At 42.9% G+C, this 23564-nt stretch overlaps 1 protein-coding gene across 6 annotated transcripts in view; it reads right to left on the bottom strand.

Moving 5' to 3' along the window:
- Positions 1-1049: 1049 nt before the first annotated feature.
- The window catches only part of MCOLN2 (mucolipin TRP cation channel 2), a 35622-nt gene continuing 13107 nt past the window's right edge, over positions 1050-23564 (bottom strand). For 4 of the 6 annotated variants that reach the window (XM_064515987.1, XM_064515990.1, XM_026116534.2 and 1 more), the window contains exons 8-15: positions 22455-22570; positions 20793-20942; positions 19194-19295; positions 18968-19090; positions 17266-17472; positions 15758-15873; positions 8074-14429; positions 1050-1515 (exon numbers count right to left, since the gene is read on the bottom strand). In XM_064515987.1, coding sequence (XP_064372057.1) covers positions 14393-14429; positions 15758-15873; positions 17266-17472; positions 18968-19090; positions 19194-19295; positions 20793-20942; positions 22455-22570 — 851 coding nt within the window. In that variant the 3' untranslated portion in view covers positions 1050-1515; positions 8074-14392. The remainder of the gene's footprint in view (positions 1516-8073; positions 14430-15757; positions 15874-17265; positions 17473-18967; positions 19091-19193; positions 19296-20792; positions 20943-22454; positions 22571-23564) is intronic. The other 2 variants (XM_064515988.1, XM_064515989.1) reach the window with 2 other exon arrangements.

Here is a 23564-nt window from a genome sequence, read left to right as displayed (position 1 = left end):
ATGATTAGTATTTTCAGTGAACTGAAAAAGAAAAAAAATCCTTGAATACTTTGTTTTTCCTGAACTAGTTCCTTGCTGTTTCTCGGTTTCTGCCCTACATCTAGTAGTCAACGTGAAGGCCAGCCACTTGGCATTGCTGTCTATTTTCTTACCCTCAAGATTCAAGGCAACTACTTATTTTTAAAAGAATACCTTTTTTTAAAGCATCAAATTTGAGTACATAGTCGGAAGGAAGAACAATTACTTAAGGATAAGAAGAGGAAGGAAACAAGTAAATCATCCCTTGCACTGAAATATTACAGACTATCCCTTCATCTAAAAATAAAAAACCCAAGCAACTCAGGTCCATGGCAAGGAGTCAACTAGAGTTTGATGCCTACCTCTCCCCATTCAGAGCAATATAGTAGAGTTGGGCAGTCCGTAAATTCCCTATTCTCACCTAGGGAGTACTCAAAAGAATAAGACGCTGTTAGATCTGAGTGACTAGAAGTCCCTAAGAAGCTGCAGACAACCGTTACTCATCGACAGGCAAGCGCTGGGAACCCTGCCCAGGCAAAATGGCTCTGATCTTACCGCCTGGATGGGTAAAGACTTGCTGAGCTTGACAGGAAACTTTTACAGAACAACCCAAATGCCTGCATATAGAAGCAACACTTTGGGCACGAATAGCAGAAAATTCTGAAAATTACAGGGCAGGTTTTCTGAACATGCTGCATGTTACTACATAATCATCTCAAGAAATGAATCTCTCTTACTTGTTCTAACAAGAGAGTCAGATAAGATGCAAAAAGTATCTGCAGATCTATCTGAAAACAAGCTTTAAAAAGTCCAAAATAACTAGGAACCTCTTCTAAATATTTCTGCTTGCTGAGATACCCTCCTCATATGAAATAATACACCCAAAAAAGTCACACATCAGTAAATCTCCACCAAAACTATCACAGTACAAACACTCACTGTCATACAGCAGAGCTCAGAAAAACAATGCTCAAGAGTGGACTTTGAATGAGATGTCTTGAGATGCTGAGATAAGGCGGGAGGGAGTAGAAAAGCATCCAGCCGAGATGTCAAGGTCATGGAGCAGACTCTGGAGATGTTGCATCAGAACAGAAGTGGAGGTTGCATCAGAACAGTAACTGAACTGGAGCTAGGTTGCATGCCAGTATTTCAGAGCACAGATGTAGCTGGCACTTGGTCATCTGCACCTACCTATGAACAAAAAGCACTTGTCACTGCCCAATCCTTCCAGAAAGTGGTTTATTTCATGCTTCCTTTTTATTTCATGTCCTCACGGCAGAACTAGCCTGGGCTCAGGACAGCTGTGCAGCTGCAGCAGACCTACGCAGCTGTATCCTCAGCAGCCTTGCACCAGTCCACACTAGGCAGGAGAGATGTGTGATAGGATGTCCCATGTTTCTTGGTGTGGCAGTTTAACACGTCGCATGAGTTTATTTTCCAGGTCTTCTCTTCTGCAGCCAAGTTGGAGATGTTTACCTGAATCAAGGCAGGTTTAAGCTTAAGAAGAGAAAAGAAGAAAAAAACTTAAGTTATATTTCAAATATTTATTAAATATTTCTAAACCAATTCAAAAATCCAGGCACAGTATTGTTTGTCAAAATTTTAAAAATAATAGACACTAAAGAAGCAGAACGGCTATAGTAGTCAGACCAGTCTTAAAGACACAGTCTTACTGTCTCTGTAAGGGGTCAGAGACATATGGCTCAGGAATAAGTGTAAGACCAAGAGATGCCTCCTCCAGCATTCTCCCAGCCTACATACCTCAGCCAATGCAGTTCCTGAGCCAGATGTTCGCTATGTATTTAGAAGTGAGAAGATTTCTATGAACTTATCCAGGCTCAAGTCAAAGCGAGCTTCCATCATCCACAGCATGCTGCAGCAGAGCTCCCCAGTTCAACTACTTGCTTCACGAGGAACCACTATCTTTTGTTTTGAAAGTGGCTCTCACTAGTTTGACACCCCCAGCTCTTCTAGCGGAGAGGACAGCAACCAATCTCCATTTACCTTCTCTGTGCTACTCAGGATTTTATAAACCTCCACACAGGGTCCACCCTCCAACTTTAAAGGCAGTAACCATATACTGCATATTCTACAGAAGGGTTAAGCTATTAGCTTGCTTTAAGTCACTCTCAAGCAAAGACAACAAAACTTTATAGGGCAGAGAGCACATATCTGTCAAAAGGTTCCTTTCCTCACGTCAATCTACCTAATTACTTCAGTTCAACCAATTGTGGCTACAAATATGAGAAACCGATGGACTGGAAAGTGTGTTTTCTTCTACCATTCTGAGTGAGCATACGCTTTGAGTGGGAGAAATCATCTGTTCCAAAGTTTTGAAGGATTTGGTTCTGTTAATCTGGTTTCAAATGCAAAAATATGCATTAAGAATTCTTCCCAATTCAGCACATTTTGAGAATTGTCTTAAAGACAGATTATACAGAGAAATTTAAAATCAATTCAGATGTGTTACTTGATACAAGTTGCACAATATACTACTTCATTCTCCAAAGTCAAGAACTTGCATGAGTGTATAAAGTAGCATATTACATTAGCTATTTAATAAAGGATTACTAAAATAAATAATCTAGTTAGCATAGCCAGGACAGAAGCTTCACCCTATATGCCAGTAAACATGCTTTAGTGGTTGTTATACAATTAAAATCCAGTTTGCTTTAAGAAAGTGACCCCAAAAATGGAAATGTATAGTTAAATTTAATGTCATTTTTTTCAATCAAGGATTTTGCTGATTCAAACTGATTAAAATCGTCTCTTAAATCACTGATTCAAAATTAATTCAGCCTGTAAATCCCTTCTGAGTAGAGTCATTCATTATTAATGCAAGCAGCTCTGAAGAAGAACTCAATGTTTTACAGTAAGAGATTTTAACGAGGTCATTAAAAAGTTTAGCCTGCAAACGACCAAGCGATGCACAGCACACCTCAATGGTTTTCTGCCTGTTTCCTGTCCATTAAAAACCAAGTTGGTTCAATACATCTGCTGCAACTGTATCGAAAGGCTGGCAGGAATTTTATGGTGTGCCCTGGCTTGTGCCCCACCACCGTCCAAGCGCGCCAGGGAGGGGACGGACCCGCTCCAGGCCGAGCTCCCCGCGGGACGGAGGTGCCCACGCTAACCTGGTCCGGCCCTGCCGCGAGGCGGGGGACGCGAGCCCGGGCAGACGCCCCTGCCTTCCCCAGAGCTGCTCGGGGACTTTGGGACAAAAACGCAGAATAGTTCAGCGTCTAGGGCAGGGCCTGGCACAGCGGGGAGAGGGCGAAGCAGAGGAGGGGCAGGCGACTGCGCAGCAGCAGGCGAGCGAGAAGCGCGGGGGTTTCGCTCGTCTGTCGCTCACGGTGATAGGGGCACGGCCCCAGCCCACGCTGGAACGCTTCACCTCCCTGCCTCCCGCTTCCCATTAGCGAAAAGGAGGTATTAAATACAGACCTCTCCAAGATACTTTGAGACTTATTAAAATAAATAAGTGCTCTTCAGAAAGCAGTTTATCACACTGACTTATCCCAGACATGGAGGCAAGTCATCTGAAATCACCTATCTTTGGGTCCCTTATTCGAACCATTACTGCAGAGAAGTGTTTAGCAGCAGCAATTGCCTATCTAAAAATATCATGTAGGATATGTTTAAAAAAAGGCAAAGATGGCCCTTGAAGCAGCACTGCTAGAGACCTGGCTGACTGCTTCCACACCATGCTCTCAGCAAGCCCCTGGCAAGGGGTCCCTGAAGAAGTGCTCTCGCCCGCCCGTGACCCGCTCTCTGGGAAGACAAGAGCACCGTCAGCCTCCCTTTTGTTCGGGAGAGGTGACCGGGGACAAAGTCCTTTTATTTTTCAAGTTACTGAAAAGCTCCCTCGCACCTCGCTCCGAAGAGAGGAGCCTGGGGAGGTGAAGGGAAGCAGGGTGCCCCTGGGCCAAGCTCCACGTACAAGTAGTACCAGTTCACAGAGGGAACTGGTCACTTGTTCTCCTCCACACCCTGAACAGAGGTAAAGCCATGGAGAAAAACAGAGCCAAGTGATTGCACAGTAACCCAAGAAACCCGTTCAGGTTACCTCAACTTTAAAAAAAAAAAAAGAAAGAAATACCAATGCAGAAAAGGGTGTGTAACACAGCAGAAGCCAAAAATGTTAATATGTAACCGTAAGAAGGAATTTTATGAGGTAAGCACTCAGGTTTACTTCTAATTGTCTTTAACAGTTAATCAATATTACACAAAAATCAATTTAGAGAAATAAACTGAAAGGGAATTTCTCACCAAATCCCTGTTCTTAGGATCAGATCAGTCTCTGAAGCGTAAAGAACACAAAGTTACCCCTGAATGTCTCAGAAACTAAAATAAAGCCTTTTTATCTGGTACCATTGGAAGATGTAATCCAAGCTGACAGGACATTTCTTGAGCAGGATTTGCAGAGAAAAATTATTGCAGAAGTAACAGTTTTGCCTTTTCTTTACTAAGGAAATTCTGGGGCACTGTCTGTACTTGGAACAGCATGTTACGTAGTCTGCTTTTCAAGAAGTTAAGAACAGACTTTAAAAGTACTTTTTAAATCAGCTATACAAATTAGAAAAAAATCATTGTAAAAAAAATTATTCAAGGCTTAATGAGTAGGCTGCTGAGTCCAGAAGCTCTATTTATTACTAGGGAAACCCACTTCTGGCAGGGTTGGGTTTTTTGTAATTTAAGTATTCCCAATTTCAGATAATTGATTGTGAACACAAATCAAGCATGCACGAGCAGCATTATCTCATTATCTTTGTCTTCAGCACCCTTTAGAAGAAGGGGAGCAGAGTGCCACATCCATTTCCACTTCAATCATCCTTCATCTACCTAATGTTAACTTGATAGTAAGTACAGTCCAATTTCCACCACTGTTCTGATCATTCCAGTAACAGTCCATTTTAATGGTATCAGTTTGGACTAAAAAGGGAAGGGGGGAAGGAAGTGAAGGAAATAAAGATGATTTTATACGCAGGTTTATCATCAAGTAACAATGATGTTATATCCAGGGTATGTGGTACACACAAGGGTCTTAAGAAAAGCATGAGATCCACCACAGATTTAGAACCTCAAACATAAATATTTAAATTGCCAGGACAGGAAATAGTACCGCCAGCCCCAGGCCACAGCGCTGGGCGCGCAGAGGCTGATAAGAGCCTCACAGATCACCGGTGGGACGCAGCTGTGTCACCCTGTGCACGTCTGCGACGGTGCCGCTCCTCTGAGTCACCGCAGACCAGCGCAGGCGGCCGGGCTGCGAGGCACGGCAACGCGGGGACACCTCGGCACAGTCGTCACGAAGGTCAGGCTAGTTCCCGACATCCCGCCGGTACCAAGCTCCTCTGCTACACCAAGCTGCTTTTTAAAGCTCTCATCCACTACAAAAAGTTGTCAGAGGCAGATACTAAGTAACTCGCTAGTTACCACAAGTTTAGACTTCAGACTTCGGTAATTTAAGACTTTCTGAAATTATGGTTTACTAAATCTAAATATGGAGTCCAAAATAAAAACTTCACTGCAAAGCTTTCATTTAGAGTCTCCTTTAAGTGTGGTTCTGGAAGGAGCTGGCAGGTCATCCTATCATGCGGAAACAGACACAGTATTTAAAATTTTTAAAAGCCATTCACTTTACACTGTACAGCCTTTACACTGTAAAACATGCCTGGAAGAAAATACCTGTCCTGCTTCTGAACTAAGTTTTTCCTTTTCTTCAGAACTTTCAAACCAAATCACGAATGACTAAGAGAGCCATTCTATAACTCGATACCTTGGCAAGCTTTTTGCAAAATATACTGAATGGAAACAAAGACTCAATACATTGACCACCAAGTAAATTTTTCTTTCTTTTTTTTTCCCTTTTTCTCAGCACATAGCTGATGAAGGCCTAAATCTTAACACTTCCAATTCAAAAAAGGGTTTTTTTTGTTAATTTATGTTATTTGTTAACAGATCTAGAGCCCTGGTTTGCAAGCGTACGTTTCACTGAAGTGGCAGAAATGGTAGGCTCCAAGAAGTATTTGCTAGATGCCGGGAAGTGGAATTAATACCATATCAGTAAAATGCTTCCCATCGCGTTAATCTTTCAGACCACATACCGAGGAACTCACTTCTGTGAAGTGCATCTATTCTTTGGTGCCAAGCCTTATACTTAGTGACTTTATTTCATTAGCTGGGAGCAATGACTATGCTGGAGGATGTTCTTAAATGGTTAAGAGTCACAGCAACACAGGAGGATACAGTCAGTCCACTTGGTCTGAAACTATAGTCTGGCGCCCAGGGTGGTGGGGGGACAGGACGGGACACAACCTTCAAGCTCCAAGCGCTGGTAAGACCTGCATCCTTTCTGACTGTGCAAAGTTTTTTTTCTAATTATTATTTCAATTCACTTTCACTACACAGATAAACTTTGTGATTATCAAATTTTTCACCACATAACTGGATTTGTGTTGTACTTCCTGGTACACTACTTGGAAGACCGTAAGAGCACACAAGAAATCACATACCCTGCATGGCTTAAAGGACCAAGCTACAGAAATCCACGTTAACAATTTGTAAGTAGTGTCTTTTTCTAGATTTATATTACAGTAGGAAGGAAAATGGACCTATCTACATGATCTCGAGACGAAAATGATAAGAGTACATTTTGTTTTCCTTAGAGGAAAAAAAACTGTCAGAAGATATCATGCAAAATAACACCATTGCTAGTTTTCAATGCATTCCACAGATTCAGATCGTACCTTACGAATAACTTAATCAAGGGATCCATCCACGCCAAACCACCACGTAGTCCTGCCGAGGCACTGGTAGCAGATGCACATACACATCCAGAGGGGTGCAAAAAATAAAAATAAAAGACAAAAAACCCCACAACCCCCACCCCACCCCACGGAGAGTTCCTACACGCACGTGTGCCTATAACCTATCCGTGCGCACGCCGGGACCGATGTGCGCAGACCCGCGGCACCCCCCGAGCCGGGCCACGCCTCAGCGCGGGGCAGGGCGGGCGCACATGCCGCGCCGGAGCGGCACCGCGGAGGCTGGAGCGCCGCTTGCCTTCCCGCTCACCGGCGAGGGGACGGGAGCCCCGGGGGCAGGCAGGCGTACGTGGAAGGGTGCTGCGCGAAACTGCAGGCGGGGCTGTATGGCTCGAGTTTAAAGGGGAAAAAAGCGGCCAAGCGGCGCGTTGGGGCTGCCGGGCAGGTATCCCCGCCGCCGGCCGCGGCTTTCTGCCGAGCCCGCCGGAGGCACCGGCCCCGCTCCGCTCCCCGCCGGAGGCGCCGCGCCCCGCGGCCCCGCCGCTCCCCGCCCCGCGCCGCCGCCTTAACCCCTGCGGCGCCGCCCGCAGCTCGCCCGGCCCCCGGCCCCCGCCCCGCGGCGGCTCTTCCTCCCCGGCCGGCGGCAGAGCCACCCCGGCAACGCGCCCGACCGCACCGCCCTGCCGGCCGGGACGCCAGCGCTGCGCCCGCAGCCTGCGCAGGAACACATTAGCTAACATAAGCAAGGGGGGGGGGGGGTGTTTAGGAAAAAAAAGAGTTTTTTCCTTGGTGAGTTTGTTTTCCTCCAGGTGCCAAGGTCTGGCTCCCCCAAGGCATGGGTAATGCCGAGGCAAACCCTTAAAGGACGGAGCGGCAGAAGTCGAAGGGGCTCTGCTTCCCAAAAGCCCCTAAGAAGATCCCTGGAAACAAGCAACATCCGCGGTTTGGAAGAAACAAAAGCAAAACTCAAACTAAGGCAGCGACAGCTTAGCGTGAGCATATGCAGCACGGCACAGGCAGCGTGCCGCTTCTCCCAGCGTCGCATATAACTTGTTTTAAACACAGTAGAAACCAGCCTGTGATACAGAAACCTAGAGGATCACGTCAGCTCCGAACGGCAGGACCTCATACAGAGAGCTCTGCCCTGAAGGACAAGACAAACTCAAGTGGAGAAGGTCGTGCAGGGTCAGTTTTATCCAAGGATCATGACATGCCCTGAATCTATCCCACCACTGCCCAAGTGATTTACTCAGACCAGTGGAAATGCGAGGTGTACAGAGCTACTCACGTGTCGTTTCACAGGGCTCGAGTACAACTGACTAAGGAAAGTCTCAGCGGAAAGCCTCTCTTCTCAGATGCCCTGGTGGTGACTACAACACAAAACCTGGAGAACGTTACAGAGATTAGGTGGAGTCCTGCACATCACTAACATTACACACAAGATACCACACACAACCCTCCACTTCAGCAGCCTCTTCCCATCTTATGCATAACTGCAAGGCCCCAGAATAAGAGCCCAAAGTCTTCGAGGCAGCTCTTACCCACCCCATCCCCCTTATTTCAATGCTCACCTCCAAGAATGGCTCAAGAAGCAGCCTTTTTCTCCCTGCCCTTTTCTTCCTAGGGCCACCTTCCCACTGCCTCTCCATCTATTTCTCTCCTCCGCCTGTTAAGCCCTATAAGCAACGAGCAAGAACTTACTCCCAGGAAACATGACAACTGAAAGCAAGAGCCCATTTTCAGGACATTGCAAAAGGTTATGTTGCAGTCCTGCTTCCATTACTGTGCATCACCTCCTCAGCACTCAGAGCACTGTCACTTATCAGCCAGCTACTACACTGAAGTCTGTATTAATGCACAGAATTAAGAGTTAACATACGCCAGATTTCCTGTTAAGTTTAACCTCCAAGGAACAGAGAGCCAATGAGGAGCTCCAGCAACTAGCTCCTGATCAATTAAGAACAATTCTGTTTTCTCTTCCAACAGAAAGAAACAGACAGTGAAGACACAAATTGGTTTCAATACAATACATTAGTGACCTGCTCTAATATGGTAGGGCTCAAGCAGTAATCTGGCTAGCACATAGCTCATATGATGATGATAATGAAGAAAAAAAAAAATCAATGCTAGACCAAAAAGCTTTATGATTCCATTACAGAAATTAAGTCTAAGATGCAATAAGAATAATTAGTATTTTCTACATTCCTTAGGATGATATTTCCCTTCATTCCCTGAGGATACTTTCACAAACAAATAAATATTTATTTCAGCTGTGGCTTTGGCAGATCACGATCAACATCCTACTAAATAGGAAAGAAGCGGCCTGAGTCAGAGCCCAGGGGCTCCTCACGGTGGGAACAGAATGTCCCTCGCGTGCTTTAGGGAATACAGTTGCTAGACTTTAGAAGGTGATGAGCTTGTTGCGACCTGCTGCTAACATGCAGAGCAAGTCTTTGCAAAGAAGTGTTTACTCACAACTTACAAGGAGGGGAAGATCCTACAGTTAATATGTCTGAGAAATCATCTGATCCTTTGAAGGCTGCTTGGAGTGAAGTGAAGCTCAAGTGTCCCTTCCAAATCTTCGTTTTCTGCATCAGAAATTACTCATCAGCTTGTTCACTGAAAAACATTCCATTCCACCTCCTTGAAGCATTCCTGTTGTAGATGTTACATTAGAGTCTTCCAAAAGCCCACGGATGGAGCATATGGCAGCATGCACAGCTTTGTAGAGCACCGGGGCTCACACAGACCAGGGACAGCTCTTACCTGGAGACCTGCAGGGTTCGTCCCCAGCAAGACCTTCTAAACATCTACAAAATGCCTCGTTGTTCTGTCAGGGGCACACCGTAGCAGGGTAACACAACAGAGGCGATAGGAAACAACCTTGTAAGGTGGGGGGGAATCTAATACCCAAACACCAGAGGTCTGATACATTTGTGCACATCCACAGTAGCCCGAAGTAAGGATTTTGCTGGCTACCCCTGATCTCAGACAGGCATGTGGCAACTTAGATTAAAGGGTGCAAAAAGGGATACAAGGTCCTTTACAAGATAACTATTTTTTCTGCTTTCCAACACTAACAATACTTTAATGAGTATATAGTAAATATACTCATTCTGTTAGTTCTGCACTGAAAACAACTCATACTATTCTTGTTTTGTACAACAAATGTTCTCTTGCGTTAAGCACATGCTAGGGCAAATGCACATGCATGTGCATTTACTACAGAATTTCCTGTTGACATCTCCACCAGCTAAAGGTGGAGCTGCCAGTTGCACAGAAGAAAACTTTGCTTCAGCCTGAAAGCTGCAGTTGCTTCCCACAGGGCAGAGGAACGGCAGCTCCGCTTTCAGCACAGCTACGGGGTTTGCTTTGCCCTGATGTTCTGCCTCCAGCCAGAAATATATCTAGCCTCTGGGTAGCACACAGGGACCTAAGGCCCCAACTCTGAGTGAACGTTTCCCAACCTCACTTCCCAGCCCCCCCAGACGACAGGACTGGCTGGCCTACGAAAACACTGAAGGTCAAATTTTGCTTTTGGAAACACATTGAAGTGCATTTGTGCTCAGCAGAGATCAAATCTGCACAAGAATCACCAGGCCATAGATAAGGAACCAGACTATTTACTGATGAAGGGCTTTGTCTGTGCCAATACCTGTCCATAACAAAGCCCCAACACGTGGGAAAGCAGTTCTCGGTGTCACCACCCTACCTGCTGAGCGCTAACCACAGCAACACTCACTGGCCTCCAACCTTTCCCCCGCCTCACATAAACACTTTGATCACTGTCTGGCCCAAAGGAAGCAGCCGAGGGCTCGTACACTCCAGAACTGCTACTGTTTTCATACATTCACAGCATGCCATCCTATCTCAGGCAGCAGTGCAAAAAATTACCAAGAAAAAAAGAAATCCAAGCCTAAGAGCTTGCCCTGCTTCAGTCAGGCATGTGCAGTTCAGAAGACGCATGCAACCATGACATCTCACAGGTCACAAGAGATGCAGGACTCGCACTTGAGCCAGAGCCCTTTGCGGTACGTGTTACCCAATGTATCTGTATGCCCCCGCCCCCTTAGGGCAACACATACCGGGCATGTTATACAAAAGCTCAGTCTCTAACATAACATGAATTGGATCTACTTTTTTCTAGGTTCAAGTCTCTAACCTACTATTTCCATGAGTACTGACAGAAGGTAGTTCAGTGAGGATAATACAATTCATTTTTTAGATGTACTGGATTGTTGTCTTGTTTACTAGGAAACTATTTGAATTGAGAAGAGACATTCCAAAAAGCTATTAGTAAAATAGCAACAAATATGGAAAACAATAGCATTTTATAAGTCACAAAAGTCAAGATCTCATACTATGTGGGCCAAGAAAGTCTGCTAGTAATCAATTAGTGCTCATCACTTCTGTAGTTTGCAGAAGAGTACTTTGATTCTCCAGGGCCCCAAAGCATACATTAGAACACCCCAACAAATTCTACATGTTAACATTAGGAGAAAAACTGATTTTTCTGTTCAAGAGGGGAAGACAGTAAAGGTCTATTCTGAATCAGGCCGCTAGCATCTGTTTAGACACAACAATTAAAGATCTTTGCTAACAACGTAAAGTCTTCATTATTAGTAGCAATTTAACTTTTATCCTCATTTGTAATGCAGCAAGACCCACAAGCTGTAGAGACAGCTGAGGCCACAGCAAGACACTGCTTAAACTGGGACAGGGAGAAGGCTGTGCATCCCAAAGACATTTCAGCAAGAGAAACACGGATACTCACAGTATCCCAGATGGGAAGAAAAAACTCTGGTGCATTTTGCTTCTGTCCTTTGGGAAAGCATTTATTCAACTTTAGATCAAGAACCATAATTAATTCCCTCTTGCCTTTCCTATGGAAGTCAGGCCAGGTCTACACTACAACCAAGTGTTGCGTCTTCACAACTCGGAGGTGAGGAGGACTGAGAATGCTACAGCTGGGTTGGCTGCTTCTAAAGGCAAGAACAATGTCTGTCCATTACAGGCTTCAGCAGCACTACTGAAGGTGTTAGTGAAACACTAGCACCAGCTTTTAATAATTCCGCTCAAGGGCAGCAAATCAGGCTTTTTATACCTATGGTCTTGACCTACTGCAGGTAAACGAGTATTAACAAGAACAGCAGCTCTGGACAACACTGTTAGCGAGACTTTCTCATCTGAACAGCTGAGCTTGTTCTCTTGGCTCTGCAGAAATATCACAGCATGGAGTTTTCAAACTCTAATTAGGGCTCTTAAAACAGTAACTAGTTTCTGAATAGCATTTTCCTGTATTTTGGTTATGTTATCATTTTCAAAGATTCCTGATCTCCTCTGAGACTCTTCTTCCTGCCGGACTTCGAGATAACTATATGGGTCACTGAAGTTAAAACATTCAGTGCAAGGCAAGGGGACTTGTCAGCTTCTCTCCACCATCTCACCTCCTTCGATAAACAAACGAAAAAAACCCTTTACTTCACAAAACACAGTCAATCATGCTTTACTATAAAATGCAAGCAGAGAAATTGGTTTAACAACCTCATCTTTTCAGTCCAGCTCTGCTTTACAATGAGCAAACATCCCAATCAGCCACAGTGGCTTTTTCTTTTTCCCCTCTTTTCTTTCCTCCTCCCACAGGCACTCTTGAAGAGAAACAAAAACTGAACCCGGGTAATTCATGCCTCTGAAGCAGAAGCATACTTGTCAATACAGAAGGGGTCTCCCTCCACCCTCATGGTGTTTTGGGGGTCTACGCTTTATCACTTATGCTCACGTTTTATACTGTTGACAAGAGAGACCTGAAGAGAAGAAGGAGCCATGGCACACTAACAGACAACCTGGACAAGCCAGTAAGAGCAGGGCAGAAAAAGAGATGAGAAGTACAAAATGAGATAGTGACACATGGCAAAGAAAGCACATGCAGAAGTACAGCAGCAGAATTAAGATGTTAAGAGGTCCCAGGACGGACTTGTTCTGCTCCGATTTATAGCATCACTTCAGCCCAGCCCAGGTGGCAACAGCTGCCTTCAGTAGCAGGCACATTCAGATGGCTCTGATCTGTCTTTTAGCCACAGCAGATGTCAGAATTTGTGTTGTCTTCATTAATGTCATCTTCAAGTAATCAACACGCTCTTTCTCCTAAGAGGACCCAGCACAATGCCAGCCTATGACAGTGCGGCTCTGTGGGCAGGTCCAGGAGTGCGGCTGGGTTAGCTGCTGCTGCCTCCTCAGCCGAGGGTGCTGCCAGGCACGCAGCCAGAATCCTCGCTGGCAGGGTGGGAAGACCTGAGCTCAGCCTGTGGGCAAAGGTGTACATTCACCACGCTTTGCTCTGCAGGGAAGCAATGAAGGCAGGGAGAAGTAGCATGCAGTATTTTGAGGATGAGTCTCCTGTAAGAGCAGCTGTCGGTAAGCCAGGATCTTGTACAAGACTTTTTTGCATCTTTTCCTTTTTACCTCAAATTAAGCTGCACTCACTTTATTCATACAAGGAGAACATTTCAGATTTATAGAGCAAGATTCAGATTGCAAGTGCAGAGAGAAGGTCAAAGGGAGAGAGAAAAAACCGAACAACAACAAAAACCCATTTCTTTAGGATGGTAATCTGTAAATACACCAAGAATTTCACCAAACAAAAACAGCCTGAACAAGCCAAATGCCTGACTCTGCTGTTAAAAATGTCTTCTTCCATTTAACATGTACTTGAAATAAAAGTAATTAGGTAAATCAACTCCACAGCCTTGTTTTTGCCTGAATTTGCCTTCCAGGTTATGGCACTTAAAAACCCTTCCAAGCTTCATCCTTCACATGACACCTGCCATGGAAGTTTCCAAACACACAGTAAAGTATTTACCTATAGCTAAAGTATTAAGTTTAATCTGGGTGCATTGTACATCAAATATTATGGGTATAATAGAGAAGACTCAGGAAAAAAAATGCTTTTTTTTTTTAGTAAAGCTATTAAAAGAAAAGATTGTAAGCTATCAGTGGCTTGTGTTAAAACTGATATACAAAAGGGAGAACAGCAATTATTTTGCACTTTTGTGCAGCTCTGTAGTTTTACATAAATTTATTTCAAGTAAATGAGTTGTGCCAAGTAGAAATTACAGTTGCAATGTTAATGCATGGCTTCAGTAAGTGAAGTAAAAAATTTCTCCCTTCTTGCCAAGGGCTGTAAGAGTCTACTTTTTATTTTTTTAATGTGGAATTATTTTTATATGTCATTTCATATTCTTCTTTCCCTTATTAACAACAACTGTTGGTTCAGGACCACTTTCCTTCTTCCTAGAGGTGATTAGCAAACAGAGCTTCCCCCAGATACTTCTCAAGAATCAGCCTTCTTTGACATAACCAAACTTGGAGCAAGAATACCAAGTTCTACACAGCCTCTTCCAAACCAAGATAGCTTCTGGGCTCTCACTGTGTTCAGCCAGCTGATGTCACATTCGCAGCTTTTCTTCCCCAACACCTTAATTCAGTAAGATTAGTCTGTTCACATGGAAGCAGGTCCAGTAGTTGGTTTCATTGCTATTTGGAGAATTGTTCTTCTCCATACAAATATGTTTTGTTTGCATATTTTAGTAGTGAATTTCAGTGCATGATCAATTAATAAGTATCAAGTTGTCATCGCTCTGTTGTCTGTAAAAGAAAGTTTCAGAATTTTTCATTCAGTAAGAAATATAATATTTGCCTATACAAAAATCGATTTTTCATCCTTCTGTTTTGTATTTTCCTATTTCAGCACACAGCTTCCAACACTTACAGTGGGACAATCAAGTAGAAACTGTAGCAAAGGCTCCAGATTTTCACACCAGCTACCAGGCTTCCACTCCTGATACACACTGCAGTACACTGCACTAAAGCATATTTACTATACTCAGGCAGACAAGAATCTCTTTGGCTGCAGGGCTGACTTGGATATGAAACCTGAAGGTGTACCTGGCTGGAGTTCCCACGAACTAGTTAGCTTTCAAGTGCCCACAGCAACTACTGTCATATCTGCCCAACATCATCTCACTCCTTTCTGGCTAGGAGATTCCTGTCTCCCAGCATACATCACAAGTAGAAAGCTGCATTTCACAAAAGCCTCAATGCAAGCAGGACAAGTCTCCTACTGCTAAAACAGGATTTGTTTCACCAGCTGAGATTCAACAAGCATTCACATTCAGCTCTACTCCTCCTCCCATAAGCTGGCTGTCTTACACCGTCTCCACAGTCATTCTGTGCCCCAGCACAAATATCCCTGGACTGCCCAGTGACAGTGACGAGATCGCCATCTTCAGTGCTAGCAGGGATTCAAAGGTGGGCTAGGTTTCCTCAGAGACAGAATTAAAAAACAAAACAAAACAAAACAAACAAACAAAAAAAACTTACTGGCTTCCAAGCCAGTAAGCACCAGGTGAGATGTCTGTACATCTCAGCAACACCAGCTTAAGGAGGACATCACTAAGATCTGTGGAAGTTTGAAGTCCGTGGCAACCAGGTATTTAGAAAGGTGTTGCCAGTATTCTGGCAGATTATACTGGAGCTGGTTTACCTCACAGACATGACATAACTTTGGGATTAAGTACAGGTCCCTTGCTGAATTGCATTCTCTTGCTGCCTGCTACTACCTTAGCCTGGTGGAAGAGTGAATTGGAAACAAAAGACTCAAAAGCCTAAGCAGCAGAGGCTTAATTTGCTCCTGACTCCCTGACAGTTCCAAGTTATACTCCGCAGCTGCATTTTCTGCATGGTAGTTTTTGTATGGGCAGAAATGCTTAAAAGTGTGCATTTACACTCAGAATCACCTCCCCTTCACCATCAGCATGTTAAAGATCTAACTGAAGTAAAACACAAGGAATAAGAGTCCAAATATTCCACAGGTAGAATTCTGTGTGTTCCAACATTTGTGAAACAGCATGTTGCTGTAACAAGCTAACTGATGCACTTCTGAGAATAACACTCATTAAATATACCATACTGACCTTCTACAGCAGCAGATGAATGGCATGGAAGCTTGTTCTTTTCTGTAACCAACGCTGCCACACTCTTTTAGAAATTCATGCAGATCTGTTACTGGAAATCCACTTTGTTGATATTTCTGAAATATAAAGCATCTTATTTACAATATGAGAAGTTATTCACCATCAAATGTCTCTAGACTATGATAGCGAAAACTGAACTAACTACTTGATTCATTTGTTCACTATTGCTCTAAGAAGAGCACACATCCCCACTCCCACTCCCCCCAACAACCCCAGCCCAGAGACACCATATATATAGTTGGGGGAACGGAACAAACTAGAAATTCACATAAAACTCTTGTTCAGATTCTCTGTTTTGTTTTGTTTACTCTCCCTAACACCAGGCAAGTGATCTTGAGTCAATTATTGTTAATTCTCCCCTGTTCACATTAGCTGCTCTGCTTGCTGTGAGCTTGCTGGGTTCATTTTCACTAGAAACCCCACCTCTAGGCCCAAAGGCCCTAATGCAGATATTTAGCATTTTCATGCTGAGGAAGTGGTCTGCAAAACACCAGTTCAGCATACTGAAATGATGCCCCTTTGAGTCACATAAAGTCCTCAAAGGAGAGAGTAACAGCTGAACACAATACTCCTCAGTTCAGACCATCCAATAAGCTCAGAAGTGCAGACAGTAAGTTGTATTTGGAGATGCTTAGAAAGTAGAACTCTTGCTTGGTCTGGAAGTTGTGGACCATGTAAGACCCCAGCCTTATCCTGCTGGCCCATTTACCTGACACAGAGACAGAAAAGGACAAGAGCTAAAAGAACATTCGCTCCACATCGCCTTCCTACCGATACTGCCACTACCAGGAGAGCAAAGACAGCACTGGAGGACAAAAACCAAGGGAGTTACCGAAAACTGGGAAAATTTCACTTTCATCCAGTTTGTATCTGAAACTGATGGCACAGTGTTATTTTAAATGAGAAGTGGTAGGCTTTTTGGAACACATCCCTTAATAATCACACATTTCCCAGTGCCACATTAAACAAATTTAGATAGCTAAACAAGTTGAGTTATCTGCTTGCCCTGAGCCACGCTCCTGCCAAGTGGTTCTTCTCAGAGATGCTGACAAACCTTCCTGCCTCAGCTTCTGGTGCCATGAGAAGACACTCACTCCAAACAAGATTTATCCATATCTGTGCAACTGTATCTAAAAATATGACTTTTACCTACCAGTTATGTTTTCATTAGCTATTACTTTTCTGAAGCCAGGTCAAATAGTAGGAAATACACAACAGAGACACAGACTAACTATGGTTTTCCAAGGCAATTATTGGCTACAGTCACTTGGGTGACTACCCAGTGACCCCTTGCCCCCCAATTTCTTCCCCAGATTTTAAGCTGAAAGATTATAATATTCTCACCATTCATCATAATTAATGCTAGATATTATGGTATGGAGCAATTAACAATCATCAGTGTAGAACTGATTAGAAGAAATAAGTATATGGGAAGATTAATGATTTACCTTTATGGTGTCATAGGAGTCTGTAATCAGTGCAATGAAAAGGCTGAGGATCATGTATATAAACAGACTAATGAAGGAGTACAGATACAACCGACTGAACAGCCACACCAACGTGCTCTTCCGCTGGATTTGAGCAAATGTTGCAAACATATCATCGCCATTGACCAAAGAAAACAGACACTCAGCCACTGTGTTCAAATCTTCAAACTAGAAAATATTGAGTACAAATAACTATTAGAACATGAAGATCGCCCAGATCCAGATTAAAGGGAAAGAGGGAAGTGTTATTAAAAATATACAGGGCCCTCTGGTTGCCACAGGGCTGAAAGCAGGATTTCCATTCCTTCTCTGACCTGTAGTAGCGGAAGGGAAAACACACATTTCTGAGCTAAGACTTTCAGAGTTTTTGAGCAAATGGACCAACTTCCTCTTCACCTGCACAGTAGGGGAAGGCTCTTACCATTTGCTATAAGGGACAGCGTGCGCAGGCAGAGCGCACTGCAAACCCTGCGCCGGGCTCAGCACGTTCTGCACGGCACCACACTGCCTTCCAGCGGGGCACAGGAGACCGGCTCAGAGAACAGTGTGTGTGTGTGCGGGGAGGGGGGGGGAACACACACCCATTCTTCTTGACATTGACCTGCGGTATTTAGCAAGCATTAACGTTTTCATAGACAAGCGTTTCATGGACTACAGTTTCTTTTACTCAGATAATTAACGTACTTGCTGTTGGAAAGTCAGAAGAACAATATTTACACTGTGCCTGTTATAAGCAATTGACCCTCTGGTATCAGAGAGGATTCCACAGCACATAGGGGCTCCCCTAGAGAAACTTATTGTCATCAATTTAAGATATACGTAGACTGAATATCTAAGTTTCTTGAAAGACGGACTTGCATTATGTCAGAAGAAACCTGACTTTGGGGATATAAGAAGCTGAAACAAGCACTGCAGCACGGATCTTTGTTACCATATATACTGTGTATAATCAAAAGTCAAGAATGAGTAGTAATACATTTCTTACTCATTAATGGACACTTAGAATTTAACAGATCTGCCTTTTTCCCCAAACTGTCATATAAAGCTTCCACCAATAACAGGAAACAAATCAGACACAAAAGTTCCTAGCTTTGAGTCTGAGGGTTACAGCTCTTTCTGCTTGCAGTTGGGAACTTACAAAACTTCAGTACTGCACCCAGGTTTCAAACAGGAGAAGGAACATGCTAGCATACTTCTGGAGATTAATAAAGCCACTTATCCACCCATATTTGGGTCAACAGGTTAAAGTTACATAGCAAGGGAAAGATTTGGAAAACAAAGTCAACGAGATACCCTGAAACAGTAACAGATGCATCAGCATCCCAATTGCATCAGGATTGCCAGAAGAGGGCGAAAGAGATTGCGGTCTCCCGCTGGACGCTGTCTGGATAAACCATCCAGACATTCATTACAAACACAGCCTCGTGTTTGTGGTTATAGTCCAGTAGAATAGGAGTTCAGTCACACATTGAAAGAAAGAATATAGTTACTTTGTTAGAAGGAGCAGGTGATATGAATTTCTTTCAAGCCTTTAAAAACATTAATTCAAGACTTGTATCTGTTAAAATAACTAGGAGCTTTATACACAGTTAGGTATTTACACATAGTTAGACAAAAAAAAAAAAAAAAAAAAAAAAAAAAGGAGCAGTAAGTGCTTACATACCTTTTCATGATAAGGTCCCAATACAATCCAGCCACAAAAAGTATAGCCAAGATAAATCATCCCAGCACAACAACAAAACCTTAAAACTTTGGGCAGCGATGCTTGCATAGTTAAAATGAGTACCTGTAAGTCAGGGCAGAAAGGAAGTCACATATATTAAAAGAGATCTGAATACGTGACAGACCTAAATGTGTTGCAACTGTTGAATATTTAATTCCAGCCTTACATTGTAGGTTTGAAAATATCCCAAGTATCGGATGACTCCAACCCAGACAAACAAAGTTGATGTTCCCAGTAAGATGCTGCAGACATCATAACTTGTGAGATTCTGAGGGATCCAAAAAGAGCAGGTGGTCAAGTCAAAGTGGTAGGTATGTCAGTTTGACAACTATACAGGTGTCAGCAGTTCAGACAAAACTGGACAGTTCAATATTGAAATGACATCGCTATATCACAAAAATCAGACCAGTATAAACTGCAGTTAGCAAGATCACCCAAAAGCAATAGTAGTGTGCACAGAAGCACAGCTATGCTGACATTCTTGAACAAGATTTGTATGAAGTCTAGAAGAACTAAAGCCTTTGCTTTTTATGATATACTTTTAGATTGAATATGTCCAAATTTTCATTTGAAAAGGTTAACATTTGCTACCACAATTTTTCCATTCACTGTTAAAACAAATCACTTAAAAAGCAAACTTCAGGACTACAGCCCTGTCTATGCTACAGACATGAACAGTTTTGAACAGGTTGCTAGCTGTTTGAAATCTGAACACTATTTCCACTGCCAGTGCAGTTTATAACCAATTCTACCTGCATTTTGATTCAGCAGAAGGCTAGAGCATGTCACAATAAACATGAGATATGCTCAAGATTTTCTGCTCTCCCCGCCACCTCACCATACAACTGGACATTCCCAAGTGTTTCATCTGAAGGCCACTCCAGGCATTTGCCCTTTGAGCACTAGTACACAGGAAGCAGCACCACCACCCTAGCTGCCCTGTTCTTCCCAGAAAACAAAGTTTTTTTGAACACATGAACTGTTGACACAGAGCTCTATTGCTAAACACACACAAAGAGCTGCCAGCTGGACAAAACACACTGACCTTCTTTTCTGGACTTACTGAAATCAAGGACTAGGAGCTGACCCTGGCTGTGCCTTTAGTTTGGACAGGCCAGGAAAGCAAGCCATAGTAGCAATGCTGAGACCCCTGTTTTATCTAAGGTAATAACTCTTGATTTCTTTGTGCAATATGTACTACTACTTCTTAATTATTAACATAACAAATTAACATAACCTAAAGCTTTTAATTAGGAACTGTCTTTTCTATAGTATCTACAGCACTGTCTACTTACAAGTCCTAAACCAGGGATTAAGGGGTTTAACAATATAGAAATAAGATGTTCAATTAGCTTTCAGGGTCTTATTGAAAGAGTCTGGAGAAAGGGGAATAAAACCCATTATTAATCAAACTTGCATACCACAGCATTTGTTTTAATGGATGATGCTCACACATCCTCTTTGATTGCTGTAAGAATCCATCAACACTCAGAAAACAGGCATTAGCGCTCAGAAAGAGGGCAAGCCTAAGAGTTTGATTCAACATATGTAGCAGGTCTCAAGCAGCAACAATCAACACACAAAACCTCAGTCAGCTGCTTATATTCTACTACAGTGGACAACAACATACAGGGAAAGGAAGAAATAAGCATTAGCAAAAGTGACTAGTGACTAATAAAGCTCACTCACATTGTCCCTAGTTAGGGCATGTTACACCTGGTTGTAACAAGACTAGAATTTTATCTGAAGCATTATAAACTCTCACCTTGGCTTTTATTTCCATTTTTAAGATTGAGCCAATGATCGTCATCATATCGCTGATGATCACCAGGACATACCATCCATTTATGAACTCTAGGCGATCAGCATTACAGACATGACGTTTATATTTCTCCAGGAAGAAACTCACAAATCTCTATTGAGAAGCATTTAGATGTTTAGTTACAGGTCCCCTTAGATGAAAGATATGCACAGATGCCCCAGTATTGTAGCAATGCTTGAACTTCACACTTTTCCTATATTCCTATGGAATAATAGCCTAAAAATTGTTAGTGATAGCAACAGGAAAAAAAAAAAAAAATACAAGAAGAGATTTTAAGACAGGCTTAGGTCATGAAAACTAACTTTTCACAAGATAGATGATTTCATAATTGACCCCCAATAACCTGAGTTACTAGCTTGTTATACCCTTTTCAAAGCCCTTCACAAGAGGTTTCTGTCCACTCCCAAAAGAGCATGGCCACTCAGCTGAGGGAGTGAAAGGACAATTAGTAGCTTCAATTCAAATACAACTATCAGTCAACAGCTCATTTCCAACAGAGCCAGCAGCTCTGCTTCCTGCACCCAGTCCTGCCTATCTGCTTTCACTTGTTCTCTCTGCTCAGGAACAAATACTGCTGTCCCAGTTCCTGACAGCAACTTGCAATACCTTTGCTGATCTGTGTCCTATTCACCTTTGTCTTGTTTACAAGTTCCAAAGAGGATATATTGGATTAGATAAGCAGCTATCTGCACTTTCATATGCTGCATATCCTGCCCTCTTTTCCACCTTCCTTTATCCACATGCTTAGAAAGCATATCACAATTAATGGTACTAAATTATGTAATAACTCTGGGCTCGGGTGTGAGAAAGTGTGAAATATCAACCAGGCTCTGGACATCTGGGAACTCTTCCAGCACAGCAGTTTTACAGTGCACAACTCAAGTGAACAGAAGCTTCCTGTGCAGGGCCAGCTCATGTTTCTGCACCACTTTCTTTGGATGGGAAGAGTTGGGACTGCTTACACAAGCTCGAGATGAAGCCAGAGTTAGTCTCGGAGTATGCAGAGGAAAGCAAGCGCTGAAGAAGTTGACAGCACACTGTGGTCAAGAATTGTGAAGGGAGAAGGAAAGAACTGAAAAAGGCAGTTCCAGCCCCAGGAAGACAAAGAAAACACAGCCAGTCTTAAGAAGGCACAGCATATGGTCTATTTCTCAAATTAGAGTTGGCTTTGAAAAATACTCATTAAAGCACTAATTCACAGCATGACCTGTATGGGTATTCCACTTTGAAGCCAAGGCAGAGGGAATTCATGTTTGGAAGGGTAAAATGCATTGGCCGATAGCAGCACAAAGATTCAGAAGGGTTTTTTTGTTTTGTTTTGTTTTGCACAAAATACTCTACAAAATTAAGTCAATCCCCCCCACTTTTGCTCTTGACACATGCAACAATACTTCTTATTACAGTACTACACCAACACAATGAATTTTACTTCTGCTTGTGACTGTTTATTACAAACATTTACACATCTTTTCTAGAGGCACAGGTACACTCACAGCATAACATGCTGCAACAGATACACTGATACTTCATAACACTTCGTAAACATAGTGTCAAACTTGATAGAAGAGACAAAATAAGCAGGGAGACTATGAATATTGTACTTACTTTTTGCAGTCTCAAGGCAAGAATAATGGATCGCGTGCAGAGGATGAGAGAAGCAAGGCAGCTTACAATGACAAATCCATCAAAAACCAGAACATACTGAGTGTTTTTCTGGAGAACTGTAAGTCACAGAACAGAAAGAGTTAGTCTTCTCACATCTCTTTGGAAACGGCACCTTTGCAAAATGTCATGTATTTTGCACTTAAGTCTCTTACCCCATAAACAGATAGGCTATTAAAAAAAGCAAAACATAACAAAGCTTCCTGCAAGTATGTCTCCAGCACAACTGAACAGAGAACTATATCCCAAGAGAGCTACATAGACTGGGCCACAAACATGAAATGCGCATTTCAAGTTCTTCAAAAATCAAAGAAAAAGTACACTGATGCAAGACTGATTTTTCCACTAAGCTCATCTGTCCATCTGTGCTCCAACAGTGTTACAACTGCATGGAATAGGAGAAATGCAGAATTTGGTTTATTTCAATATAATTAAACACACACACACACACACACACACACACACACAATACAACTCTCTGCACATACAAGACCACATTTTGTATTCCCTGCCCTGCAGTAAGAAACTGTACCATACTCTTTTCATATACTACATCACATGCGCCCAAGGATCATAGCTTTTCAAAACAAGTATTTTCTTTGGCTTACTCATATCAATTGTTCCCATGAGTTTCACAACATAGTTTTTAACTACATAAATAAATACTAGATTTCAATTGGTATAATACCTCTTCAGCTCACCTCTATAATGAAGTTACATGTTCTGTCTCCCTCAGCTGCTCATTATATGCAAATAAGCTACTAAAGAATAGTTAGTTGAAAGACAGCTGCAAGAAGTTACTGAACATACACACAAGCCACAGTGCTTTGTGATTACTTGATTCATACTGTAAGATACCACTTCAATGTCAGTAAAACATACTATTATTAGACAAAAGTTTGCTTTGGCCAAGCAAAGGGGAGGTCATTTGACATCTTTCTTAACTGATATCTTGTATAGCTCGTAAGAAACTATTAATCTGTCACACTCCTTTTACAGGAAGTCACTGTGTGGGAGTAGTTGTCACACAGTGCTCAGTCACAGCGACTACTC

The sequence above is a fragment of the Dromaius novaehollandiae genome, chromosome 8 (assembly GCF_036370855.1).
Source record: "Dromaius novaehollandiae isolate bDroNov1 chromosome 8, bDroNov1.hap1, whole genome shotgun sequence".
NCBI lineage: Eukaryota > Metazoa > Chordata > Aves > Casuariiformes > Dromaiidae > Dromaius > Dromaius novaehollandiae.
This window is presented reverse-complemented; position numbering and strand designations above follow the sequence as displayed.